We start from the raw sequence: 25,992 nt of genomic DNA, 5'->3' as shown, positions 1-25,992 counted from the left end.
CACTGGAGGGAATGAAGGAGGAAACCCCAGTGGATGGTAAGGCATGACCAAAGAATTCACACATAACTAGTTCTAGGAGTACACTATACCAAGCAATTCATTGGGGAACTGTATGAGTGGCTGAATGTTGTGATGTTGCTCTGTGGGATATATTTGTGACATGAAATGTTGGATCATTATTGTGGACGGAAACATATACCTGCAGGAACAGATAAATATCATTCATATCTTATCTTGTACTTTTTAAGCCATTTCTAGAGGCTTTGTTTTTTTCCCTCCTTTGCACTGTTCCTGGTTTGATACCTAGCACTGACACATTGGTTAACTCTATTTGTTTTCTATTGACAAAATGACTCAATTACTTAATGTCAGTGTATGTTGTCAGCTTGAACCTGTTTATGCTTGAACGTGCACTTTGGTCCTCTGTGAAAAGTGCCAGAGGGAGAGGAGGCTAATTTGGCCAGGGAAAGCATTGTTCAACAACAGAGAAAATAGTACTATCAGTTCCACTCAGATAACCCTTAGTCGTCATTGGACCTCAAGCCAAGCCGTGACCCCGTGGCTTGAACTCTATGGTCATGTGACCAGGCAGTAAAGTGGCCAGTGGTGCTGGCTTAGAAGTCTATGCTCAGAGAGAGGGCAGGCTGTGGAGGGAGGAGGTTGTATGTCAGAGCGAGAGAGAGCAAGAGGGAGAACAAGAGAGAGAGAGAAGAGTCATGAGGCCAAGGCTCCCATGCCCTGTGGCTTTTTTTAGCGGAATCTGTGCTTGAATGGCGTCCTGGCAAACTGGGAGAAGCATGAAATGGATACATGGGAAGGTAAGGGAGGATGCGAGAGTGAAAGGGGTTGGGTCTGTTGCCTTTATGGCTCATACTCTATGCAACCCTAAATATGCATGTATAAATGAGAGAACAAGCATTTAGTTGGTGCGAATCATTTTGGTTTCCTTTTTTACCATCATCAGATTCGCTAGCATTTTGGCTAAGCACTTTGTTTTCATTTCATATGTTTAGCAATAGATGAGGATCATTCTGGATTTAAAAAAATAATAAATCAATGAATTATGTTGTTGTTCCACTGAGGATTTCAAACAACATGATATTGAGAAAAATAGAATGAACAGAATGCTTTTTTGTTAAATGAAATTTAGACAATGGTTTTGTCAAATTATTTTCATTGTTTCCTATTTTCTTCTTGGAAAAAAGGACTGGTTACAAACCCATTATGTAATTATATTTTGACCAGTTTGTTACTTTTGTTGCAGCTATACTTGCCAAGGTATACATGTGATATATTTGTTATTTCAAATATGCTTTTGTATTTTGTTGAATAATCAATGAATGTCTATAAATTAGTGAATACAATATTGTACAATATTGTTCAAAGTCTTTTCAGAGTATTTCAATATATTTCATTATGTGTGTTAATTTGGGTGTAGTAGAGTATTTGTGTGTATTGGTATGTATAGTTGATTGTGTTGTTGTGTCCTGCTGAGTGAAGTTACATATGTATTGATCTGTGGTATGTGTCTGTGGCCCATCTGGAAAAGGTTTTGTCCCCAGTCAGCATTGTTTATGTGATAGAGGAGAGGTTAGGATTGCTTCACTGGGCAGTTTTAACCCCCTGGGTTAGCCCAGCTGTGACTACCTTCCCAAACCTAACACAGTTTCACCTTATAATAAGTAGCTAATGTACTGCCTCTCACTGACTATTGGAGTTTTTACAATATTTTATGTTGATACAAATACCTTTAGTGTAAGTTAATGGAAATTGCTCATTTACAGCCCAAACCAATCCACTCAGTCAGTCCTACTAACTATCATGTCCTTAGACTTTGCAGATGACTCAGACCTCTGCAATGTTCTCAGTCAATGGGATTATGTCACATTTCTCTTTCCCAGGTTAGAGTTACAAATCAATGTAATGTTTGTTGGGACACAGTGAGTTTTTTTTTGGTATGGATTTGTTTTCCAATGTGGAATCAGTCATATTATTTCATACATGAGTAGTATATGACTTGTGTTACCACAGTTTCCACCAGGAAGTGTTCTAGAGACACCATGTTGAATGGACAACCAGATCAAGAGCTCTTTGCTGCTTGTTTGATAATGGTTATACATTTTAGTAATCTAGCAGACACTCTCATCCAGAGCAATTTACAGTAGTGAGCACATACATTTTCATAATTTCTTTCTGTACTGGTCCCCCGTGGGAATTGAACCCACAAGCACCATGCTCTACCAACTGAGCCACATGGGTATGTGATAGTCATTGTAATCATTCATCTAGTGGTTTAACTATCAGCAAGCTTCATCTGAATTGTTCCCTTTACGAATTCTCTGGGAACATTTCTCTCATGTTTCCTATTGTCTCTTAAAGATGCACTATGCAGAAATCGCTCAGCCATTTCCTGGTTGCAACAATTTGAATAGTTCCCCTAATTTAATTTCATGTGACCAAACAAGCAAGTATAGTGTAGAGAATAATTGTACCATCTAAACCGCTGTGAAATATATTTTCCAAACATTTTGTATTTGAAGCTAGTGCACCAAACCGAAATTAAAAGACACAAAAACTAAATTTAAGAATGGGAAGCATAGAAAGAGCACACATAGAACAGATCTACCGCTTCTTAGACTTGCTTTCATTGAGAATGACAGGCTAATAACTCATATTTCCATGTGAATTTGGTCGGGTCGCACAAAAAGTTACATATTGCAGCTTAAAGTGTTGTATTTTCTGGGAAGGGAGGGGTTACTGTATCTGCTCCCTCCCCCATGCTAATCCTATCCAGTCAGCGTTAGAGGTTGTGTTTCTTCTGCAGCTGAAGGAGGGTTAAATCCAATCAGTCTTTTATAATGCAAAGTAGCCCGCTGATGCCTTTCCTGTCTCTCAACACACCACGTCACTCTGGACTTGCCAGGAAGTCCCTTTTCTTACAAATTCTGGTTGGGGGGAGTGTGTGTGCGTGTGTGTGTGGATGAGGGGGTAGGGGGATAGAGGCTGTGTGTGTGAAGATCAATAAGAGTGGGGGAGGTCAGGAATCGTGGCTTCTGTAATGCAGGCTAAATATAGCTAATGCCAAAGCCTCTTATTATGGCCTTCTAGGGCCTTTTCGATCATTCCATTCAAACCTTTATTTGAGTTCTGATCCAGACAAATCAAACCATCAAGTCCACCATATCTCAGACTTTTGTCTCCAAGGGAAGTGTTATTTAAACTGCCAGTACCCATCCCCCGATGCTAACGCACTTTAAATCTAACACAAACACCATCTGATACCCATTATGAACAAAGGACCTAGTTTGACCTGATAACTTTATTGATTTTTGAAATCTTATTACAACCCAACCCCCCCCCCCCCCCCCCCCCCCCCCCCCCCACACACACACACACACACACACACACACACACACACACACACACACACACACACACACACACACACACACACACACACACACACACACATAGAAATAATATAAAGTACTTGATTGCATTATACAGTGTATTTCCCAATACAGGAAGAGTCTGGTCATAGGAAAGATGGGTGGGATTTAGCCTGCTGAACCTGTTAGCCTGCTTATTCTGCCTCTAGCAAGCCTCAAGTCATACTGAGGAGTGCTGGGGAAAACAGACTTTTATTAAAGAGGGGGTTTATATGGCCCAGTGTTACAAGCGCCTGTGTTGTTAAATACCACCATGTGGTTCATATCGGGTTGTGCTGACTGTTTAGGCTCCACATTAACAAGCACACTGTCAAACTGTTGCACTGGACTTCTGCCAGCATACTCATGTTTGACAACAAAGAAATAGTATTTAAACATGCAAAATGTCCTACTTTTGTCACCTGTTGGTTGAAACATTACATTTGGACTTTTATTGAACACTATAGTAATTATATAATCGCTCCGACATAGTGTTCCCCATTCTGTGAAGAGAATCAATTAGATTTGTGTCAATGGTCATGTTGAATTTAAAGATTGTGATGAGTGGCCTTTTCTTGATGTATTTTAGGGAACGATTTGTAACTGTTGCCACTGCTGAGAACCCAAGGAGCTATGATGCAGAGAGATAGCCAAACACGTCAATGAATATTGATTACATTCCAATAATGAGATCAAAGACCTTCAAATGTACCTTTAGGAAATCAATGGCCCTCTCAAAAGTGTTTGTGTTAGGGCAGTATGTGGACGTTGACAGGAGAAAACATAGTGAGCTCTCTTGTTCGTATTTCTATCTGTTGTCTCAAGACTTGTTGCTGTTTAGGACAAAAGAGAATTCAAGACAGCATTACCCTTCATTCTGTTACTGATTAATTTGTGAACTTAATAAATGTTTTTGGAATGAGCTGGATTATGGAAATCAGAAACAACATTTACTTTAATGGAATCTCTGAAATATCTAACAAACTAGTGACTAATACAGTATTAATTAGAATATAATTAACATGGTATCTGGCTGGAGTCTAATTACCCAATGCTAATGACCCAGGCTGTAATCCCTGGTAAGATCTCAGCCCTCCGCCCTGAGACAGTACTGTGTGAGAGGGGTACATTTTATCCAGTATGCGATGTCAACAGGCCAACATTGACATGACAATGAACAGCATAGAAGTAAAAATATTAACATAACACTATGGAGACAGAGAGAGACCAAACAGCATGGTGGCTGACTGTTGGAAAGGTGTATCTCTGGCACATATTGGTTCTATCTTCCTACTATCTCACCACCGGCAGAGAAGAGGTATTCGGAGTGGGCTTCTAGTCCGACTCAGGAGGCGTGTACACCATCCACCGCTTCCTAGTATATTACTCGCTAATGTAGACAAACTCATGGCGATGATCTCCTTCCAGAGCGACATCAGGGACTGTTTCACAGAATCATGGCTTTCTCGGGATATACTGTTACCGTCCATACAGCCAGCTGGGTTCTCAGTTTACCGCGCAGACAGGGATAAAGAACTCTCCGGGAAGAAGAAAAGCGGTGGTGTATGTTTCATGATTAACTACTCATGGTGTGATTGTGATAACATACAGAAACTCAAGTAATTTTGTTCACCCGAACTAGAATACCTCACAATCAAATGCAGACGATACTACCTCCCAAGAGAATTCTCTTCGATTATAGTCACAGCCGTGTATATTCCCCCTCAAGCCGATACCACGACGGCCCTCAAGGAACTACACTGGACTTTATGCAAACTGGAAACCACATATCCCGAGGCCGCATTTATTGTAGCTGGGGATTTTAACAAAGCAAATTTGAGGAAAATGCTACAAAAGTTCTATCAACACATTGACTGTAGTACTCACTTAGGAAAAACACTAGACCACTAGTGAGATGCCTACAAGGCCCTTCCCCGCCCTCCCTTCGGGAAATCAGATCACGACTCCATTTTGCTCATCCCTTCCTATTGGCTAGTCTGACGAATCGGAATCCATGCTCCAAGATTGTTTTGATCACGCGGACTGGGATATGTTCCGGGTAGCCTATGAGAATTACTTTGACATAAACACGGACCCGGTGACTGAGTTAATCAGGAAGTGTATAGGGGATGCTGTTCCCACGGTGACTATTAAAACCTACCCAAACCAGAAACCGTGGATAGCATTTGTGCAAAACTGAAAGTGCGAACCACCGCATTTAACCATGGCAAGGTGACGGGGAATATGGTTGAATACAAACAGTGTAGTTATTCCCTCCGTAAGGCAATCAAATAGGCAAAACGTCAATACAGAGACAAAGTGGAGTCGCAATTCAACGGCTCAGACACGAGACATATGTGGCAGTGTCTACAGACAATCAGGAGGATAACACAGCGCCACCGACGCGGCCCGCTCCCAAGGACTGTGAGCTCTCGTTCTCCGTGGCCGACGTGAGTAAGACATTTAAGCATGTTAACACTCACAAGGCTGACGGCCCAGATGGCATCCCTAGCCACGTCTTCAGAGCATGCACAGACCAGCTGGCTGGAGTGTTTACGGACATATTCAATCTCTCCCTATCCCAGTCTGCTGTCCCTACTTGCTTCAAGATGTCCACCATTGTTCCTGTACCCAAGAAAGCAAAGGTAACTGAACTAAATAACAATTTCCATGAAATGCTTTGAGTGGCTAGTTAAACCTCTTGGGTACGTGAGACGTTAGCGTCCCACCTCTTCAACAGCCAGTGAAACTGCTGGGCGCCAAATTCAAATACAGAAATACTCATTATAAAAATTCAGAAAACAAAACATATTTTACATACGTTTAAAGATTAACTTCTTGTGAATCCAACCACGGTGTCAGATTTAAAAAATGCTTTACGGTGAAAGCATGCCTTGCGATTATTTGAGAACATAGCCCAACAGACAAATCATTACAAACAGTAACCAGCCAAGTAGAAGAGTTACACAAGTCAGAAATAGAGATACAATTAATCCCTTACCTTTGATGATCTTCATATGGTTGCACTCAGCAGACATTCATTTACTCAATAAATGTTCCTTTTGTTCAATAAAGTCTCTTTATATCCAAAAACCTCCGTTTTGTTCGTGCGTTTTCTTCAGTAATCAACAGACTCAAACGCAGTCAAAACAGGCAGACAAAAAAATCCAAATTGTATCCGTAAAGTTCATAGAAACATGTCAAACGATGTTTATATTCAATCCTCAGGTTGTTTTTAGCCTAAATAATCGATAATATTTCAACCGGACAATAACGTCGTCAATATGAAAGGTAAACAAGAAAGGCACTCTCTCGGTCGTGCGCATGAAAAAGCTCTGTGACACTTTAGGGTCCACTCATTCAGACTGCTCTTACTTCCTCATTTTTCAGAATACAAGCCTGAAACAATTTCTAAAGATTGTTGACATAGGAAAGGCATAGGAACTGCAATTTGAGTCCTAAGTCAATGGATACTGTAATGGCATTGAATAGAAAACTACAAAACCCCCCAAAAAAACGACTTCCCGAATGGATTTTTCTCAGGTTTTCGCCTGCCAAATCAGTTCTGTTATACTCACAGACACTATTTTAACAGTTTTGGAAACTTTAGAGTGTTCTCTATCCAAATCTACCAGTTATATGCATATCTTATCTTCTGGGCCCGAGAAGCAGGCAGTTTAATTTGGGCATGCTTTTCATCCAAAATTCCGAATGCTGACCCCTACCCTAGAGAAGTTAAGGATCATATCACCTCTACCTTACCTGACACCCTAGACCCACTGTACACTTCCCTATCCCATCTGGGAAAAAGGAATACCTACGTTGAAATGCTGTTCATTGACTATAGCTCAGCTTCCAACACCATAGTACCCTTCAAGCTCATCATTAAGCTCGGGGCTCTGCGTCTGAACCCCACCCTGTGAAACTGGGTCCTGGACTTCCTGATGGTTCGCCCCCAGGTGGTGAAGGTAGGAAACAACACCTCAACTTCGCTGATCCTCAACACAGGGGCCCTACAAGAGTGTGTGCTCAGCCCCCTCCTGTACTCCCTGTTCACCCATGACTGCGTGGCCACGCATGTCTCCAACTCAATCATCAAGCTTGCAGACAGCACAACAGTAGTAGGCCTGATTACCAACAATGACAAGACAGCCTACAGTGAGGAGGTGAGGGTCCTGGCGGAGTGGTGCTATGAAAGTAAAAAGAAAGTAAAAATGAAAGTCCCTCAACGTCAACAAAACGAAGGAGCTGATCGTGGACTTCAGGAAACAGAAGAGGGAGCACGCCCCTATCCACATCAACGGGACTGCAAGTTCCCCGGTGTACACATCTCTGACAATCTGCAATGGTCCACCCACACATACAGTGTGGTGAAGAACTCGTAACAGGGCCTCTTCAACCTCAGGAGGCTGAAGAAATTTGACTTGGCCCCTAAGACCTTCACAAACTTTTACAGATGCACAATTGAGAGCATCCTGTCGGGCTGTATCACCGCCTGGTACGGCAACTGCACCGCCCGCAACCGCAGGGCTCTCCAGAGGATGGTGCGCTGCCCAACGCATCACCAGGGGCACACTGCCTGCCCTTCAGTACACCTACAGCACCCGGTGTCACAGGAAGGTCAAAAAGATCAAGGACATCAACAGCCTGAGCCACGGCCTGTTCACTGTATTTTTTCCTACTGTATTTTAGTCAATGCCACTCCGACATTGCTCGTCCTAATATTTATACAGTTCTTAATTCCATTCTTTTACTTTTAGATTTGTGTATTGTTGTGAATTTTTAGATACTACTGCACTGTTGGAACTAAGAACACAAGCATTTTGCTACATCTGCAATAACATCTGCTAAATATGTGTATGTGACCAATTTGATTTGATTTGAGACAGATAGAAAGAGCGGCCGAGAGAGTCATCAGGTACTGTACTTAATTAGGAGAAAGTATGCACCCTTTCCTCCCATAAAGGATTGTGTATGGATAGAGAGATATGTAAAGAAGGGAGGGAGGGAGGGAGGTAGGAGGGGAATTAATAGTGGAAAAGTACAGCAGATCCCTTCATCCCCCGCTGCCTTTCAGCTGGGGATGATTGTGATGGAAACACAAGACAAAACCGCTGAGTGAAATACCCTTCAGCAGGCCTTGTGGTGAGGTGGAAGAGGGAGGGACGGAGGGAGAGGAGGCAGTCACAGGGCCCAGACTATAGAGAGAGAGAGGGTAGAGTTCAAGATGAAGCAAAGGCTTGACTTTACAACTCTCCCACATGTCCCGTCACTTTGGATTTATCACCCCCATCACATGATCCATGAGAAGCTGGGGGAGGGGAGGTGACCAGAACCAGGACAGAACCAGTTTGATGGACTGGACCACTGACTGCCATACAGGGAGGGGTTGGTGAGGTGGAGCCAGAGTTTGATGTGACACATTGAGATCAAGTGTTGGTGATTATATGGTGGCCATGCACTTGAAAGAGAGGGTGACAGATTTGGCAAATAAGCCTCTGCTGGTGTGAATGAAGGAAACTAACGATCATTGTGTTTTTCTCATTGAAGGAAGTCAGGCATTTCACATGGGATGCTCAATTAAATATATGGTTTTGATGCCTTCTTTGAATTACCACATGTGCTGAAATAAAACAGACAAATGGCTCAAGGCGTCAGCGTTCTTCAGTTCGGCTGTCGGCTAGCCAAAGCTGGCTAGTCGAACCGAACGAGTGGGCTCGCATGCTCCCAAAAAAGACGTTCGCTTCAAAAATGAAAAAAAGGGGGGAAAGCAGCAATATTACCCCGGGACAGTAGAGGGCGATGACCTGGTAATAGCCATCTATGCCAAACAAGGACGTGATGACACACCCAAACACACCCGAGAATAAAATAGTGTACAGAGAGACAGTTGATTGGATGTGTGTGATTTGCCAGGGATCTACTAGATCTATCTACCTAGCAACACATAATAGAGATCCGGAGACAGAGAAGATGTCCGCTACAGGTTCACAATGGTTGATATAGGGGCATACGGCCGAGAGAGCTATGGTGGAGTGTTTCAAGAGAGTTATTTTGGGTCCAAACTGCTGAAGAAGACCCTGGATTTACCACCGCCAGCTGTCCTGTCAGGTACCACAACGCCAAGTCCTCATGTTTTCCTGGGAGATGCAGCTTTCCCCCTACATGAGAACCTCATGCGCCCTTATTCAGGTATGAATTAATTCAACTTTTTCTGTTTCTAATTCCCCTTGTTACTGTATATATGTATGCACCTCTACATGAGAAGTGCAATTTTATCAAAGCTTTTGGAACATGGTTCCTGGAAAATGGTATGGTGTTTTTGTTGACCAAATTTATATATCTGACATTCTCGTGTTACCTCTCATTCACAGGTGTCCATCTCAATAAACCTGGCCGTACCTGGAACTACCACCCCTCGTCGGAGAGTCAGAGAATGCTGAGAACACTGAGTTTCCAGCTGAATTGCATCACCTCTACAGTTGACCAATCATGGACGAAGGGGGGTAGACTTCGCCTTCAGAACTTCGGCTGGCCCTTGAGAATTTATTTTGTGTGCCCGAACAGTCGACAAAACCCTAACCAAACTCCAAAACGAACAAAACATCACAAAATGTTGTCATAATATATGCACGAACGGTAAAGAAACATTGCAGTTGGGAAGCATGCGGCCACCTTTATTGAGGAGGAGAGGATCCATAGTGTAAAGCAGGGCTTTCCCATCCTGTTCCTGGAGTGCTTTTAAATTATATATTTTTTTATTGAACCTTTATTTTTAAGTCAGTTAAGATCAAATTCTTATTTACACTGACTATACCGGCCAAACCCGCACAACGCTGGGCCAATTGTGCACCGCCCTATGGGACTCCCAATCACATCCGGTTGTGATACAGCCTGGAATAGAACCAAGGTGTTTGTAGTGATGCCTCAAGCACTGAGATGCAGTGCCTTAGACCGATGCACCACTAATTAGCTGGTTAATCAGGTCAGTTAAAACTGGGGTTGAATTGAAACCCTACAGGAGGGTAGTTTTCCAGGCTTGGAGAGCCGTGGTGTTAACCTATGTGATCTTGGACATGCTTTAAGGCAGTAAAATCTCTCGCGTGCTCTCACAGCTTGTGTTTGATGTAAAATATCAAAACAGAGCAGGGTTTTGGGCGATCTATAACATATGCAAGACAATGCAGAGGGTGGAGCACCTTTTAGGTGGCCATTTTGAGAAAGAGAATGAGGAGAGCTCTGAGTTCAAATAAAGGGGGAAAGTATGTGGGTCCTGTCCTCTTTTCTGGCAGACTTAGTAGAGGTGTTATTCTATTACACACAGAACAGGGGCTTTAATGACTGAAAGGCTTTTGATTTAGACCTTAAGGTGAATCTTCACTGATACCTCCGCCCTTCCTTCAGCATCAAGCTTTGTCCTCATTGTGCTCCGAGAGCCCACTTTAATCGGGCTAAAGTCACTTTATACGGAATCATTATAATAGATTATTACAGGACATCAAGTTCTTTCGTGCTGCGGTATGTAGTAGTGTGTGAAAGCATACTGATGACACTTCTATATTTGTTACTGCACTCTGGAGTTACTTCTGGCAGGACGTTTCTCTATTACGTTGTTAACTGTATGGCAGTGCGAAAGACCCTCGTTACATGAGTGTTCCTTATGGAAGACCAAAAATAGGTGTTGGGGTCAAAACATAATCTATTACAAACCTCAACAGGTTTGTTTTGAGTAAGAGCTCCTCATTGTTCTCAGGCTGGTGGGATGTTCACGTTAATGACCAAGGATTACATTTGAATCCGTTGGCAGGACCCGAGTGAGCCTTTTGTGTGTGTACAGTATGACAACCCCAGAAAAGCCTCCCGAGGAGTTAACTTAAGCCTCATAGGTAATCCCATTGGGTTTTAGAGGTCTTCCATTCCCCATTCAGTAGATCTGGGAGAGGCTTTATGCTCCTTAACATTTCTCCTGCTCTGGCTAATTGCCTCTACTAAGAGGAACCTTACCCTGGGCTCTGAAAGCACACTGCTGCTTCTAGTATACTTAGAGCAGGGATGGACATATAGGACCTCTGTCATCTCTTTGACAGGATTATGTCTGATTCGGTTGCAGCTATATTTAAGTTATAAAGAAGATGAGTTTACCACTCAGTAGTAGTAGTTTAGTGTATAACCTGTGCACAAGTGTGCTCTTGTGGACAGTACCTGAGGTCTAAAAGTTGCTATCTGCCATTTTATTCGCGTTTGGCCAATCTTATACGTTCATGATAATCAGTACTTGGTTTGGACTGAAATAGGTTCCGGGACTCATTTTGGGGGCCTGTACTGTTTATATTTAGGTGCAGGAGCTCCACAATACATTTGAGCTAATATTCTATGAGAGGAACAGGAGCTCAAGCAGTAGCCCAAGTCAAGCACTGATGATAGTAAATGTGTTAAGGGAAAGGAAGCTTTTGCACAGTAAGGGTTGGCATGGGTTTGATGACCTTGTTACTTTAGATCACTGCACCCATGTCTCCCTCTTATATCTGATGGGTTAGTCCATGCCTGGAAGAGGGGAAAGTTCATGGCTATGTGAATTACTGGTTGACCAAAGGCCGTCAGTAAGAGACTTACCTCAGAGCAGCTAGGGTTACTTTGTGGGTTCAGGAGAAGGTAGCATTAACCAGGACCACTATAGCTGAGTTCTCACCAGTCTCCTTCAGGACTGTGTTCATTATTTACTGTTGGTAGAATCCAGTGAAAGCAGTTCAGTCTGCTCTCAGTTTGCTCACTAACTATGGGAGCGCATCACAGGAGGCTGTTGAGGGGGAGGACGGCTCATAATAATGGCTGGAAGGGAGTGAATGGAATGGCATCAAACACATAGAAACCATGTGTGTGATGTGTTCGATAGCATTCCATTTGTTCCATTCCAGCCATTATTATGAGCCCATCATCCCCAATTAAGGTGTCACTGCCCGCCTGTGGAGCGCACAAACCGCACCGGATCTCCATCTAACGTTCATCTGACATGCGCACCGCCGTTCGTTCGGCGGGGTGTGTTTTCGGGACCACCTGCCGCCGGTGGGCGTCTGACTGCCGACATTTTAGTGTAAATCTACATGTAGAATCGGTTTGAACTCAGTTTGGACCCCAGTGGACCCCAAAATGGAGGTGAAAACCAGGGTTCTGGATGTTTCTCTCTGTATATTTACAAAATCTCCCAATGCAGTCTCCCATGTTGATCTGTAAACCTTCACTTTGATAACTTCACTGTTTATATTTTCCCAGTTAGTGGTCACCTGTTTTTCAGGATGAACCAGTTCATGGTACTTTATTTTGGGAGTTCTGTTTGAAGCACACTCCCTACTTTAATGTTTGCATGTTTTGCATTACTCATTTCATATGTATATACTGTATTCTACTGTATTTTAGTCTATGCCGCTCCGACATTGCTGTCAGGTATTTATATATTCTTAATTCCATTCCTTTACTTTAGATTTGTGTGTATTGTTGTGAAATTGTTAGATATAACTTGTTAGATATTACTGCACTGTTGGAGCTATAAACACAAGCATTTCACTACACCCGCAATAGCATCTGCTAAACATGTGTATGTGACCAATAATCGCAGTGCAAGAGGCGTCACTACAGTCCCTGGTTCGAAACCAGGCTGTATCACATCCGGCCGTGATTGGGAGTCCCATAGGGCAGCGCACAATTGGCCCAGCGTCGTCCGGGTTTGGCCGGGGTTGGCCATCATTGTAAAGAAGAATTTGTTCTAAACTGACTTATATATATCATTTTTTAACATTTTTACTATACTTAGTAATGGATGATGATAAAGTGGGGACAACAAACCACATGTAATTGCTGATTGACCAACAGAAACTGGGATGGGATGCCTTGTTAACTGATATCATAATTAGAAAGCTAAGCCAGTAAGGTTGGGGTTGTTCTGTGTTATCTCTTCTTCTGGCAGCCGTTGCTTCGCTGGGCTATTCACTGTAACCATGGCATCAACCCATCTGTTCAGAGCTTTTATGAGGGGGGATGGTGCGGGGGTTGAGGGGTGTGTGTGTGTTTGTGTGTTGGTGGACGGGGGTTGATCGATAGGGTAGCACTAACACGGTGGACAGCAGAGAGTAGGGAAATAGGTTTTCGGTCTAATTCATTCTCTGCCTGCATAGTGTTTTATTATCTAACCTAGAGGTAGATGGGGATTATGCCAGCTAAGATTTTAAACAGCTTTTTAAAGTTTGGTGTCCTCAAAGTGTGCTGGTCTGCAGATTGTGCCGTTTCTGTGGTGATTAGTAAAGTAACTAAGAATGTCAGGAGTTCACAAAGGATTGTAAGTCTTCAATTTAAATCCTTAGTTGCTTCGTCTCTTTTTGGATTTATAAGTGAATGACCCATTGATTCTTGAAGAATGTAAACTATAAATGGCGTAATCAAATCAAATCAAACTTTATTTGTCACATGCGCCAAATACAACAGGTGTAGACCTTACCGTCAAATGCTTACTTACAAGCCCTTAACCAACAGTGCAGATCAAGAAGAGTTAAACAAATATTTACCAAATAGACTAAAGTAAAAAATAATTTAAAAAAAGTAACACACCTTATGCACATAGTTCAAGTGTCGTTCCCCATCAGAACCCAAAATATAAGATTGGAGTAAAACAATGTTTGTAATCAACGTAAATCTAAACTGTATAGCCTCAAAACATGGTTAAAACTACACATTTGGGATCATGTATGGTCAGTCCTTGCATCCGTAGCTCTAGTAGTTACATTCCTCCAGCCCAATCCCTTAGCTTTTTAGTAAAACAGGAGAGAACACATTGTTATTGTTTCTAGCTTTAAGTACATCTCTCTATGATCCAAACTCCAACACGCACACCCAATGGAACGTATGCACACACAGACACATGAAAGCCAGACATGTCACTCTATAGAGATGAATGTAAAGCCAAAAGCTATTTAGCATCAGCGATATTGGTATTTGGGGATAAGGGCTACTGTAGTAAGCTAGGTGTTTTGAACTTTATTCTGTTTTCACATCTGGGTCTCTAGTGGCCACCACATGTTGTTAATCTGCTGGCTAACCTTAAACTCAGAGCACTGTGTAATTTAACCAACTATTTTTGAATGTGCTTCATTTGGAACATCCTGTTCCACTACTTCCTCAAAGGCAGCCCTTCCCTCGCCTTTATCCAAGCCCCCAAATATCCCCCAACATGTGTTCCAAGTTACTGCCCTCACTTGCTCTTAACAACATTTCACATTTTGAAACTCTCAGCAGAAAAGCTGCACCATATACCCTTTGAGGAAACGAGGTTAAGGCTAAAATGTAAAGGCTCTGGTCTGCACTGGGTTTGTCTTTTAAAGAAGATAGCTGTGATATGAACCTACTAGTTGGACACTGGAGGCTGCTGAGGGGAAGACGTCTCATAACAATGGCTGGATTTGGGTGGATGGAATGGTATCAAACATATGGAAACCATGTGTTTGATGTGTTCGATAACATTCCATTTCAGCCAATACTATGAGCCCATCATCCCCAATTAAGGTGTCACTGCCCGCCTGTGGAGTTAGAGAATCATTAACTGTTAGTTGGTCTGATATATTTAAACAAATATAAATTCCCTTGTCACACCAGCGTGTTATGCTCACAGTGAGAGATTTAGTCCTCATGTGGGCTTGCGTTTCAGTGTACTCTATATCTATGAAAGGGGAGTGAATCTAGTCAGGTTTCACCGAGTGGTGTTAGACTATAGTCACAGTGAAGAGTTGAAATGACGCTGCCACTGTGTCTAAGGGAAAGGAGAGCCTGTAAACAAATCACCAGGCAGCCCAGCATGTGTCGTTTAGCCTGGCCCTTTCTCTGCTCAGACCTATTGAATAAAACATTCAAGATGTCTGCCCTCTCTGCCCATTCTTCCTCCTAACATCCAGCTGGTTACACTGGTTGGCTACCCTAAGTTCCACGACGATGGTTAGAGCTGTAGGATACATATGCTTGGTGAAGACTTATGGCAACGGGTTTCTTTTCAGATCTGAGAGCAATTTTGATCATGCTGCATTTTCTCCGTAGATATTTATCTTTATTATGTCCAATTTGTCATTGATGTTACTTGAATGTTGTGATATGTGGCAGGCGTCTGTCGGTTTTCTGTCTTCTGTTCTAACAAGTCATTCTGTCTCTCCTGTCAGATGTTGCAGCTGACCCACGTGTTTGCCTTATCTGTGGAGACCGCGCCACAGGCCTGCACTATGGCATCATCTCCTGCGAGGGCTGCAAGGGCTTCTTCAAGCGCAGCATCTGCAACAAGCGCGTGTACCGCTGCAGCCGTGACAAGAACTGCGAGATGTCGCGCAAGCAGCGCAACCGCTGCCAATACTGCCGCCTGCTCAAGTGTCTACAGATGGGAATGAACCGCAAAGGTAAGAGGAGACCAAAGAGGCAAGAGTGACGAGCAGACGAGAGCCACGTATGCAGAGGCCTAGAATTTTGAGCTGAATGTACTGTACTAGAACCATAGTAGATTGTTCTAGAACCACAGATTTCATTGGAAAAGCTCCATGGGGGTTTCCACGAGAGAGCACAGCTACAAAGTCAAAATTGGCTATATATCGTAAAAAATTCATGAAAACCAAAACAATGTAATTTAAGGTTAGGCATAAGATTATCTGTGTGGTTAGGGTTAATGCTAAGGTTTAACATGTGATTTTAAGAAGATAAATTGTATAAATGGGGGGGGGGGTTGACTTTGTGGCAGTGTTAACTAGTGATGACCCCACCCTCTTGTCAGCTCGCAGCTAGGCCGCCCAGCTCTGTTGTTATGTAGCTAGTGCTCTCTGCTGGATTGACTGTGTAGATGAAGTTTCACATTTTGCTGTACTCTTTCCTGATGATCTGCTGTGGCACAATCATAGCAGCCACCAGGTGGAGCCATAGTACCAATGTTGCTATCACTACCCCTCTAGGAATTGTACTGTACTTTAGTGTTTTTTATGTCTTGAAACCCAAACATAGTATTTTTAAAAACCATACAGTTTGTTTCTCTTATTGTGGTGCTTATGGCTGTTCTGTGTGTTTTCCAGCAATCAGGGAAGATGGCATGCCAGGAGGGAGAAACAAAAGCATTGGGCCTGTCCAGGTAAATATTCACTGTGCACTCTACTACAGCTAATTACAGCTAGTTTCCCACAGCGACTTTGATATTGCAGAACTATTTAAATTTAAATTGCTTACTAAGAATTGTTATGTAAAATGCTGGTCATTTCTAACCCATTGCCCTGAACTGTGATTATTATAAATGGAATTGAACCCATCCTTGACAGTGATTCCATGCTCACATTAACTTATAATTTCATTAGCTGGCTTTAAACAAGGTAATTGGGCAAATCAGCATCCCTAATTGCTTGTAGCACCAGTCATTATTTACAGTGTTCAATTCAATCTATGTCATTAACTCCTCCCGAGTTGAAGTGATGAGAGAAGATCAAAAATTAGGGGGTAATTTTTTAAAGAAAAAATAAATAAATGTTATTAACATTAGATGAAGGATTAGCCATGCTTTTCAAATATAATTTTGGCATAGCTAAGATGTGGGTCATTCCATGTCATTTCAGCAAGCCATGACACCCACCATCTCAGATTGTTCTGAAATCGTGTCTGTAGTTAGAAACAGATAAGATAAGCATTCCGGAAGCATTATTTTGTTGAAATATAATTTGATCTCTTAGAAATTAAGCTAATTAATTGCACACAAATTGGATATTTTAATTTCTAGGATTCATATAATATTCAATAATTATAGTACCTAACATCCGATTTGGACCAAACTTTTTTGTAACAATGAGTAAGACATGAGGAATCCAAAGAAGCGGTCAAAAGCCACCCACAGACCCTCCTCCCCCACACCCCACATCAATCCCACTCCAAAAACAAGTATATAGTATCAGTTCCCTATGTTTGAGAAATAGTATGGAGCTGAGGCTGAGTATTGTTTCTTCATCCTATGTAATGTATTCTCAATGAATTTGGCAACAAAAAAAAGTTTATCCTGTTCAGAGAAATTAGTCATTGAAGTTATTGGGTTTGTGTCCCATCCTACTGTACATCCCAATTAACAAGTTCTGACCACTAGATGGTGCTGTTCCTGCTATTAGGTGATCTTTTTTTAAAGATTCCCCCCAACACCCATTATTAAAGGGATAGTTCACCTAAATTACAAAATTAAATATAGCTTCTTACCCTGTAAGCAGGATGGGACATAAACACTTCAAAAAATTAAAAATGTTTCTGAACAGGGGAAAGAAAACATCAACAAATTCACTGAGAATACATTACATAGGATAAAGAAACAATACTCCAAGCCACAGCTCCATACTACTTGTCAAACATAGGGAACTGATACTATATACTCATTGTTGGGGTGGGATTGGTGTGGGGTATGGGGTGCTTTTGACAATTTCTTTGGATTCCTCATGCCTAACTCATTGTTAGAAAAAAGTTTGGTCCAAATCAGATGTTAGGTACTATAGTTATTAAATATATGAATCCTATATATTAAAATGGCCAATTTGGGTACAATCAATTAGCTTAATATTTTAGAGATCAAGTTATATGTCAACATTATAACTTTGCAGGAATACTTATCTGTTTCTATCAACAAAAACTATTTCAGAACAATTTGATATGGTGGGTGTTGAAATCCTCTTTCTTGTGTTTTTTTTGAAGTGGAACGACCCCTGTATGTGTGGGTGGGTGGGTGCGTGCGCATGTGCATGTGCATGGTGTGGCCTTGTGCCTCTGTGGAACAAGTTGTCCTAGGATAATTATACCCTGGACAACAGTGCTATGTTAATCCATTCAGATGCCTGAAAACAATGCTGTAGTATTAACAGCTAAAGACTTGAAGTACCCAGGGGAGTGAATTATAATAGTTAATGGGCTTGCCAATGTCATGACTCTTTACATATTCTCTCTCTCTCTCTCTCTCTCTCTGCTGTCTCTGTCTGCTCTCTCTTTCTGCTCTCTCTTCTCTGCTCTCTCTTTCTTCTTTCTCTCTCTCTCTCTCTCTCCCTCTCTCTCTCTCTCTCTCTCTCTCTCTCTCTCTCTCTCTCTCTCTCTCTCTCTCTCTCTCTCTCTCTCTCTCTCTCTCTCTCTCTCTCTCTCTCTCTCTCTCTCTCTCTCTCTCTCTCTCTCTCTCTCTCTCTCTCTCTCTCTCTCTCTCTCTCTCTCTCCCTCTCTCTCTATCTCTATCTCTATCTCTGTCTCTGTGTCACAGATCACAGATGAGGAGATTGAGCGGATCATGTCGGGACAGGAGTTTAAGGAGGAAGCCAGTCTCCCGGAGCACACCTGGAGCAACAATGGTGACAGTAGTGACCACAGTTCCCCTAGCAACGGCGCCTCCGAGGGCAACCAGCCATCACCCGCATCCACTCTGTCATCCAAGTGAGTTAGCAACTCCTCTACATTAGGGAGCATCGTAGCCATTGTCAGCAGTTTGTCCAGTTACGAAATAATGAACTGCCCCTGACATCTCATTGCCAAGTTAGTAAGGTGTTTGCCACTAGAGGAATGCCTGAATGCAATCTATTCAGACTTAGCAGTGATATCTGTAGAATGAATTCGTACCAGTATCTGCTGTTCTTGCTATGGAGACATGCATAGTGTCTATCTACAAGCAGCAAGGCCAAATATAGTCTATGTAGTGTGGTGGTATCTATTTGAATCTCTCTCTGTGTCAACATCAACATATCTATATCAGCCATGTACTCTGATTATGTTAGAAATGGACAGAAATAGTTATTTATCAAATCTCAACAACATGAGCACACTTAACCATTTCTGGCATTTAGTGTAAGTACAGTATGTAGTTGAACGACTATTGTGAGTAAATGATCTCGCGGCAGTGACAGTTCTACTGTGTTTTCAATCATGTCTGAGGTGTTAGTGTGTTTGACCATTGTGTTTTCTCTGTCCAGTCGCTCTGTAGAGATGAATGGCGGCTACACGGCTGCTCTCAGGGACCAGTACATGAACACCCCCATGAACACCCCCTACCAGCTGCTACCTCACCTCTTCAGCTACCATGCCCAGTCAGGCCTGCTGGCCCCCCAGCCCCGCAACCTCTACCCCCAGTCACACCCCCTGGTGCTGCAGCTAGTGGCTGCAGAGGACCTGGCTCCACTGACCACCCCCATGCTGATAGAGGATGGGTGAGTAGGCCTGCTTAACCAGAAATATCTGCTGAGCACTCAAACTGTGGCATGTTTTTTGACATAACAATTCCAGCAGACATCTATTTGGAAATGTGTTTTACAATATGAATTGTTCAACCATGTGACAAGGTCAGCTACAACTCCTGGCCCAATACAATAACAGGAACACTTTGCTGCTATGAAGCCTGTTGATATTCACATCCGCGTCTCTCTGTCTCCCCTGTTATGTGTGTCAGGTACAAGGTGACTCAGGTGGAGTTGTTTACGCTGCTGTGTCGTCTGGCCGACGAGCTGCTTTTTCGTCAGATCTCGTGGATCAAGAAGCTGCCGTTCTTCTGCGAGATGTCCATTGAGGACTACACCTGTCTGCTCAGCTCCACCTGGCAGGAGCTCATCCTGCTCTCCTGCCTCACCATCTACAGTGCGCAGATCTTTGGAGACCTGGCCGACGTCACCACCAAGTACACGCCCTCTGAGGACGAGATGCAGGGGTGAGTATTGCCCGACAGTGGGATCACTGTCAGGGTTAAACAATGATACTAGGTTGTGTTCATAGGTTTATTTTGGAATCATTGTATGGAAAGAGACCATTTAGCTGGGACACCCTCGTCTTCTGCCGAGTGGCGCAGCGGTCTAAGGCACTGCATTTCAGTGCTTGAGGCATCACTACAGACACCCTGGTTCGATTCCAGGCTGTATCACAACCGGCCTTGATTGGGAGTCCCATAGGGCGGCGCACAATTGGCCCAGCGTCTTCCGTGTTTGGCCGGTATAGGCCGTCATTTAAATTTTTTAAATAAAATTCTCCTTTTGTGTTGTTCATTTATCAAACGTTAAAAGGCAATGCTTACCTGGACTTATGTTATTGTAGTGTTTTTGGGAGGTGTGGTGGCTGAATACGGCTCTAAAGAGAAGGGATGATGTCAAGTTGTGTTTCCTTCTGCAACAACAGTCTCCTACAGAGACCACCGTTCCACTCTGTGAATTCACAATCTCTAAAGGCTGTGATATTTCGACCATTACATCGAGGTATATTGGTTTTGGAAGTGTGCCAGTGAACTGTCCTGTGAGGTGGATGACTCCTCAGGACTGTGGCTAGCACTGTCTGGGCCATTATGAAATACAGGTCTGTCCCTCTGTCCCAGATTGGCCATAATACTGTGGGGGCTTGGTTGTGTGTAAATCAGACCAGAATTATCAGCCCTTTTGGCACACTTGTTTACGGCTGGGTTGTGTTGCAATGGCCCATTTGCCTGCAGTTTGCACATTCAAGGAGAAGGTGTCTGATTTACTAAGCCAGTTACTAAGCGGTGTGTAGGCACATGTACTAAAGAGATCAAGATTTAAGGGGCGCTGCAGAGACGGGTATAGAGATTGATGAGTACAGTTGTTCAGTTTGCCATGTTTAAGTACATGCTCCTTCCTTAAAGCTAAAGGAAATGTTTAGTCAGCGAGATGAATATCCTTAATCACTTGTAGTGGATCAGGCACCCCCCCCACCCCATCCCTACTGCTCATCATCTTATTACGGTCATGATTGAATCAACTATCATAAATCTACTCTCCCTTAACTTTGTTATCACTTTGTGATTTTCCACTTCTGTAGCTGTGTGTACAAGAGCTGGTAGTCTTGTTGATTTTGTGGGTTGTTTGCGTGTGAGCGGGCGTATCACATTCCACAATCTCCCCGTGTTTTTGTATGCGTCCTCTCCAGATTCAGTGAGAATGGCATGGAGGTGATGGAGAGGCTGATCTATCTGTTCCGCAAGTTCCACCAGTTGAAGGTCAGCAACGAGGAGTACGCCTGCATGAAAGCCATCAACTTCTTGAACCAAGGTAACACACACACACACACACACACACACACACACACTCACACACACACACACACACACACACACACACACACACACACACACACACACACACACACACACAGTCAGACACAGCACTGATCCTTCAGGAATTTTCTAAACTGCTCTGCTGCTCAGATGCTTTATTGAATAAAAAGAATGCAAACATCACACATACATGAACAGTAGCTAAGGTCCTCTCCTCAATGTGTCCCTGTCTGCCGTGCAGATATCCGCGGTCTGACTAACGTCTCCCAGTTGGAGCAGCTGAACAAGCGCTACTGGTACGTGTGTCAGGACTACACTGAGTACAAGTACCCTCACCAGCCCAAACGCTTCCCCGAGATCATGATGTGTCTGCCAGAGATCCGCTTCATGGCAGGTAAGTTGGGGCACCTATCAGGGATTGGCATGGCGGGCGGTGTATTATGAAATGCGAATATAAAGGTCCATAACAAGGTAGGCGATGGGATAATTGTTCTGTACTCACACCCTGTGAAACATGTTTCTTTCCAGGCAAGCTGGTGAATGTTCCCCTGGAACAGCTCCCCCTTTTGTTCAAAGCAGTCTTGCACTCCTGCAAATCCAGCCTAATCAGCTACAGGACAGGAAGTTCCCCCTGTCTGACTTCTACGGGTACCTCCCCTGGGAACTGAGCCCTGCCCTGCTGGCTCTAGGACCACCCCTTTACTCAGAGCTGGCCTAGGGGGCAGGGCAAGGGACTGGTCCTCCTTCCTGTGAATGTGACAAGCAGCTAGTTTTATAAAGCTTTTTTTCTCTATATATTTATTACACGACAGAGCTGAATGTATGCTGATTTATGCTGTGCACATGCTTCTGTACAAACTAAATGCACATTGATGCATTGGTCTTTGGAGTTTACACGTGTGTATCCGATTGCTCAATGTGTCGGTGTTGCCATTGTTAGAACTTGATTTGAAACATTTATTTTATTCGGATGGGGCCGGGTATAAATGAGTTGACAAGTGTTTTGAGACTACCTCAGGAAGATGTTGTTTCTATTTTCAGGTACCTTTTTCTCGCTGTTTTGAAATGAAGAGTTGCTCAGTCTAAATCCAATCCCTGTAAATGCTTTAAACTCCTGAATCATAGATTGATAAGTAGGCCTTTACCACAAAATTGACCAAAGGCATTGCTGTATTTTGAACCAAAGATAAAAAAGTGTTCACCCCTGCAATCAACAAATGAATGTTCACTACTGGTGTATTGTCCCCCTTCTTGTAGTATTTTTCTATACTGTGTTACACACACTATCTCTTACAGAACCCACAGACAGACTTCCTGTAAGGGATGGGCTGGTCAGTCTTGAACATTCCTAGACTTTCAGTGAGGTGACTTTTAGCTGGATTGTGGGATCTTCGTAGAAAACGAGCATACGGGTATTTTCTACAATCATAGACTGCGGAACAAATTGAATTGCAGGGGTAGGGGAAGTTTGCTATTAGCTGTATTGATTTTTGTTGTTGTTGACCAAAGTGTTATGCAAAGCTTTTTCAAGCAGAACCCATAGATGGGTGATGAGCCGATAGCTCAATGTAATGATTTCTTATCAATGAAGGACCCGAATAAGAAATGAATCAATGTGCGTCGGAGCTGGAGGGGAGAACTTCTGCTGACAGACAGACACACAGTGTAGCTGTTTCCCATCCTAACCCCTAATGCTGAGACACCACAGACAAAGGCCCCACTGTCTTCCCTCCTAGTCCCTGTAGCACCCATCTGTTGCTCCAGACATACAACTTTTAGCCCTCCACTGGTACTCCCTTGCCCAATCCTTAGCCTCTGCACATGCTCATTGGGTCGGTGGTCCGGTCCGCACAGTTAGGCTAGAAGGACATGCTGGCCTGCTCATTTTTACTACTACATCTTTAGACAGTGTTGGGTTTGGAATGCTCAGGTGACTACTTTTTGGCTGTAAAAGAGGAGAGATGGAGGAGACATTAGGGGCTTGTCTATTAATCTGGAAGGACTAGAGGTTACTTCCGGCTTGCACATCATCTGAGACAGATATGCACATTGTTTAAAAAAAAAAAAACATACAGAGAAATAGGTTCTTTATTTTCTATGTATGAGATGATCATTTCGCCCACTTGAAGAGTCTTTTTTGATCATTCAGGTTTTATCTGTTTCATAGTAACCGTTGTTTGAACATTTGGGGCAATGCAGTCCTTAAAATGACTCTCTTTTATGCGTGCTGTGGTGAGGCAGGACACATTCTTTGACCATGACCGTGGCAAAGTCCCCACCCTGCATGCTCCTCTCTCTCAGGTCCTTGTGGACCTGTATTTAAACAGGGTAAAGTGAGTGTTATGTATTGCATTCAGGAGTTATTCAGTGATCACAATGCTGATGTACTTGTAGGATTCGTAGTCGTAGGATTCAGGACATTGTAGGTCCTTTTTAGAAGGTGTTTTCTTTTTCAAATATTTTCCTGTTTTATGAAAGTGAATGTGTTGGTTATAAGGGCATGTTTTAGAACAGATTGTTTTCGAACAGATTTAAAACAACTGGTGAACCAGTGCTCCCAGTTCAGTGTTGAGATGATTTGGCTGAAGGTGGCCTGAGACAGGGCCGAAATGCCAGAGATGTCCCCTTTCCAAACTGAGCATGCTCAAAATAACCTCAACTATCATGTCGGCTTACTCTCTCCCTTCACCACTACTGTAAGTCCAGCCTAGTTTGTCTATCTCAGCCTTAACACTACTACCTGCCTTAAAGGAGTACTCCACCCCAAAAACGATATTTTGTTATTTGTTTCATTTGTCCATTGTTGACATAGTCCCAAAATGTTTTGCTTGTCAGCAATCAATTTTCAAGATATGTAACTTTTAAAATACAGAAATCATCCCCCATATGATGCATCTCTGGGTGGAATGTTCCTTTAACACTGTACTATCTTATGCCCTGAACCACCCTTTGAATACTTTCACCAATGGTGTGTTCTTTGTTTCAGTAGTTTTCAAGTAGCCACCTTTCCATCTTTTTTTTTTAATACATTTTCAATGTTATTGTTAAAGCTAGAATCCTTAATTAGAACAATAACAAAGCGGTCACCCCGCCTTAGTTTTGGTAAAAAGCTGAGGGATGGGCCTGGAGTAATGTAACCACTCTCAAATTCATAGACAGAGCTATGGATGCAAGGACTGACCATCCATGACATCAATTCTAGTTTTAACCATGTTTTGAGGCTATACAGTGTTTGTTTACATTGACATTACAATTCTTTCTGATGGATGTTGGATGTGATTCTATCAACTCTCTGCTGTAATTTAAGTTCCAAAAGAATATAGTGTTTATGGTATTGATATTACAATTCAAAAGTGTTTATGGATTGATCACTTTTACTATTACCAAAAACATGTCACAGATTTGATGAATAAAATGATATCTGCAGACAGTGAATTAACTCAACAGAAGACAGGCACCTGTGAAACTGGTAAATATTATGCATATTTATGCATGATCCTTCACATGCAAAGCCTTTACTGTATTCCCCAGTGTCATTTGGGCCTGAGGTGTGGAGTTTTCAACTCAGATATTAGAAGGGAGTCACACACTGTGGCTTCCTACTTTTCTTTCAGTTGACCGTCTGTGAACAAAGCAGAGAACATTGAGGTGTGCCAGAAGTCATGGTGGAGAGCAGCCAGCCACTGGTCTGGGGTGCTCAGTGCATATGGCACTCCTAAACTCAGGGATCAGACATTTTTAGGGTACTTGTGTTTGAGATCCTAGCCCAGTGCTGCTGCTGCCGTACAGTGTCACTCTGGCCATCATACATGAATATAGGGACTCTAAGTGGCAGATTCTTTGTTGCAGTCTCTTTTTAAAATCAAACGTCACATTGCTACCTTGCTGCCAACACCTCTCATGTTTTGAAACACATGTAATACAAACTCATTACCATTCTTACTATTTTCTGGAATGTGTTTTTACAGATAATGGATATGTAATTTGCAATTTCTATACTGAAACTACCTCTTTTTGTGTTTCATCACGTTGCTTACTTTCACACAGGTAATGTTTAAAAAAAATCATATTTATTGGTTTCATTGCACCAATGTTCTGTTATTTTGTGTCTCTTATTTCATCCAGTTACCTCACTGTTACCAATTTTGCTTGTAAACGTTTCCTCATATGTTTTTCCGTGGTACCTCAGGACAAACTGCAGCCTCGCCCTTGGTGGATGGGAGTCAGTTTGACCACCGTGCCAGTTTACATTTACTCTGACAACTTTTTTTCTGTGATCGATCATGCAGTTTACAACGTCACACCAAGTGATCAATGAAAACGGATCAGACGGATGACTTATCTACCACATCATGACCGTACATTACCAATCATTAACACACCTGATTACCATACCAAATCATTTCTATGGGAATCTCGGCATACTGTATGTAATCACATGCCATAGGCGGTTACCATTTGTTCACTTTTCTGCGGTCGTTTTATCAATACTTCCCATTTTACTGG

The 25,992-nt window shown here is 42.7% G+C and overlaps 1 protein-coding gene across 1 annotated transcript; it reads left to right on the top strand.

Moving 5' to 3' along the window:
- Positions 1-9,421: 9,421 nt before the first annotated feature.
- LOC120063579 (nuclear receptor subfamily 6 group A member 1-A-like) lies at positions 9,422-24,658 on the top strand. The gene is made up of 10 exons (XM_039013928.1): positions 9,422-9,539; positions 9,803-9,856; positions 15,623-15,853; positions 16,514-16,569; positions 18,706-18,875; positions 19,409-19,642; positions 19,882-20,136; positions 21,360-21,481; positions 21,728-21,880; positions 22,015-24,658. Exons 1-10 carry the CDS (start codon positions 9,422-9,424, stop codon positions 22,152-22,154), a joined length of 1,533 nt encoding a protein of 510 aa, XP_038869856.1. The 3' UTR covers positions 22,155-24,658.
- Positions 24,659-25,992: the final 1,334 nt, after the last annotated feature.

Source organism: Salvelinus namaycush, chromosome 18, assembly GCF_016432855.1.
Source record: "Salvelinus namaycush isolate Seneca chromosome 18, SaNama_1.0, whole genome shotgun sequence".
In the NCBI taxonomy this organism is placed as follows: Eukaryota; Metazoa; Chordata; class Actinopteri; order Salmoniformes; family Salmonidae; genus Salvelinus; species Salvelinus namaycush.
Note: the sequence above shows the minus strand (reverse complement) of the source record. Positions and strands in the feature narration are given on the sequence as shown.

What these genes read in the sequence shown, in the direction of transcription:
- LOC120063579 (XM_039013928.1), top strand. Translation starts at nt 9,422, where the DNA reads ATGGTTGATATAGGGGCATACGGCCGAGAGAGCTATGGTGGAGTGTTT. An exon ending in GATGGGAATGAACCGCAAAG is followed by an intron (nt 15,854 to 16,513) that starts GTAAGAGGAGAC and finishes TGTGTTTTCCAG; the next exon opens with CAATCAGGGAAGATGGCATG. An exon ending in CCCATGCTGATAGAGGATGG is followed by an intron (nt 19,643 to 19,881) that starts GTGAGTAGGCCT and finishes TATGTGTGTCAG; the next exon opens with GTACAAGGTGACTCAGGTGG.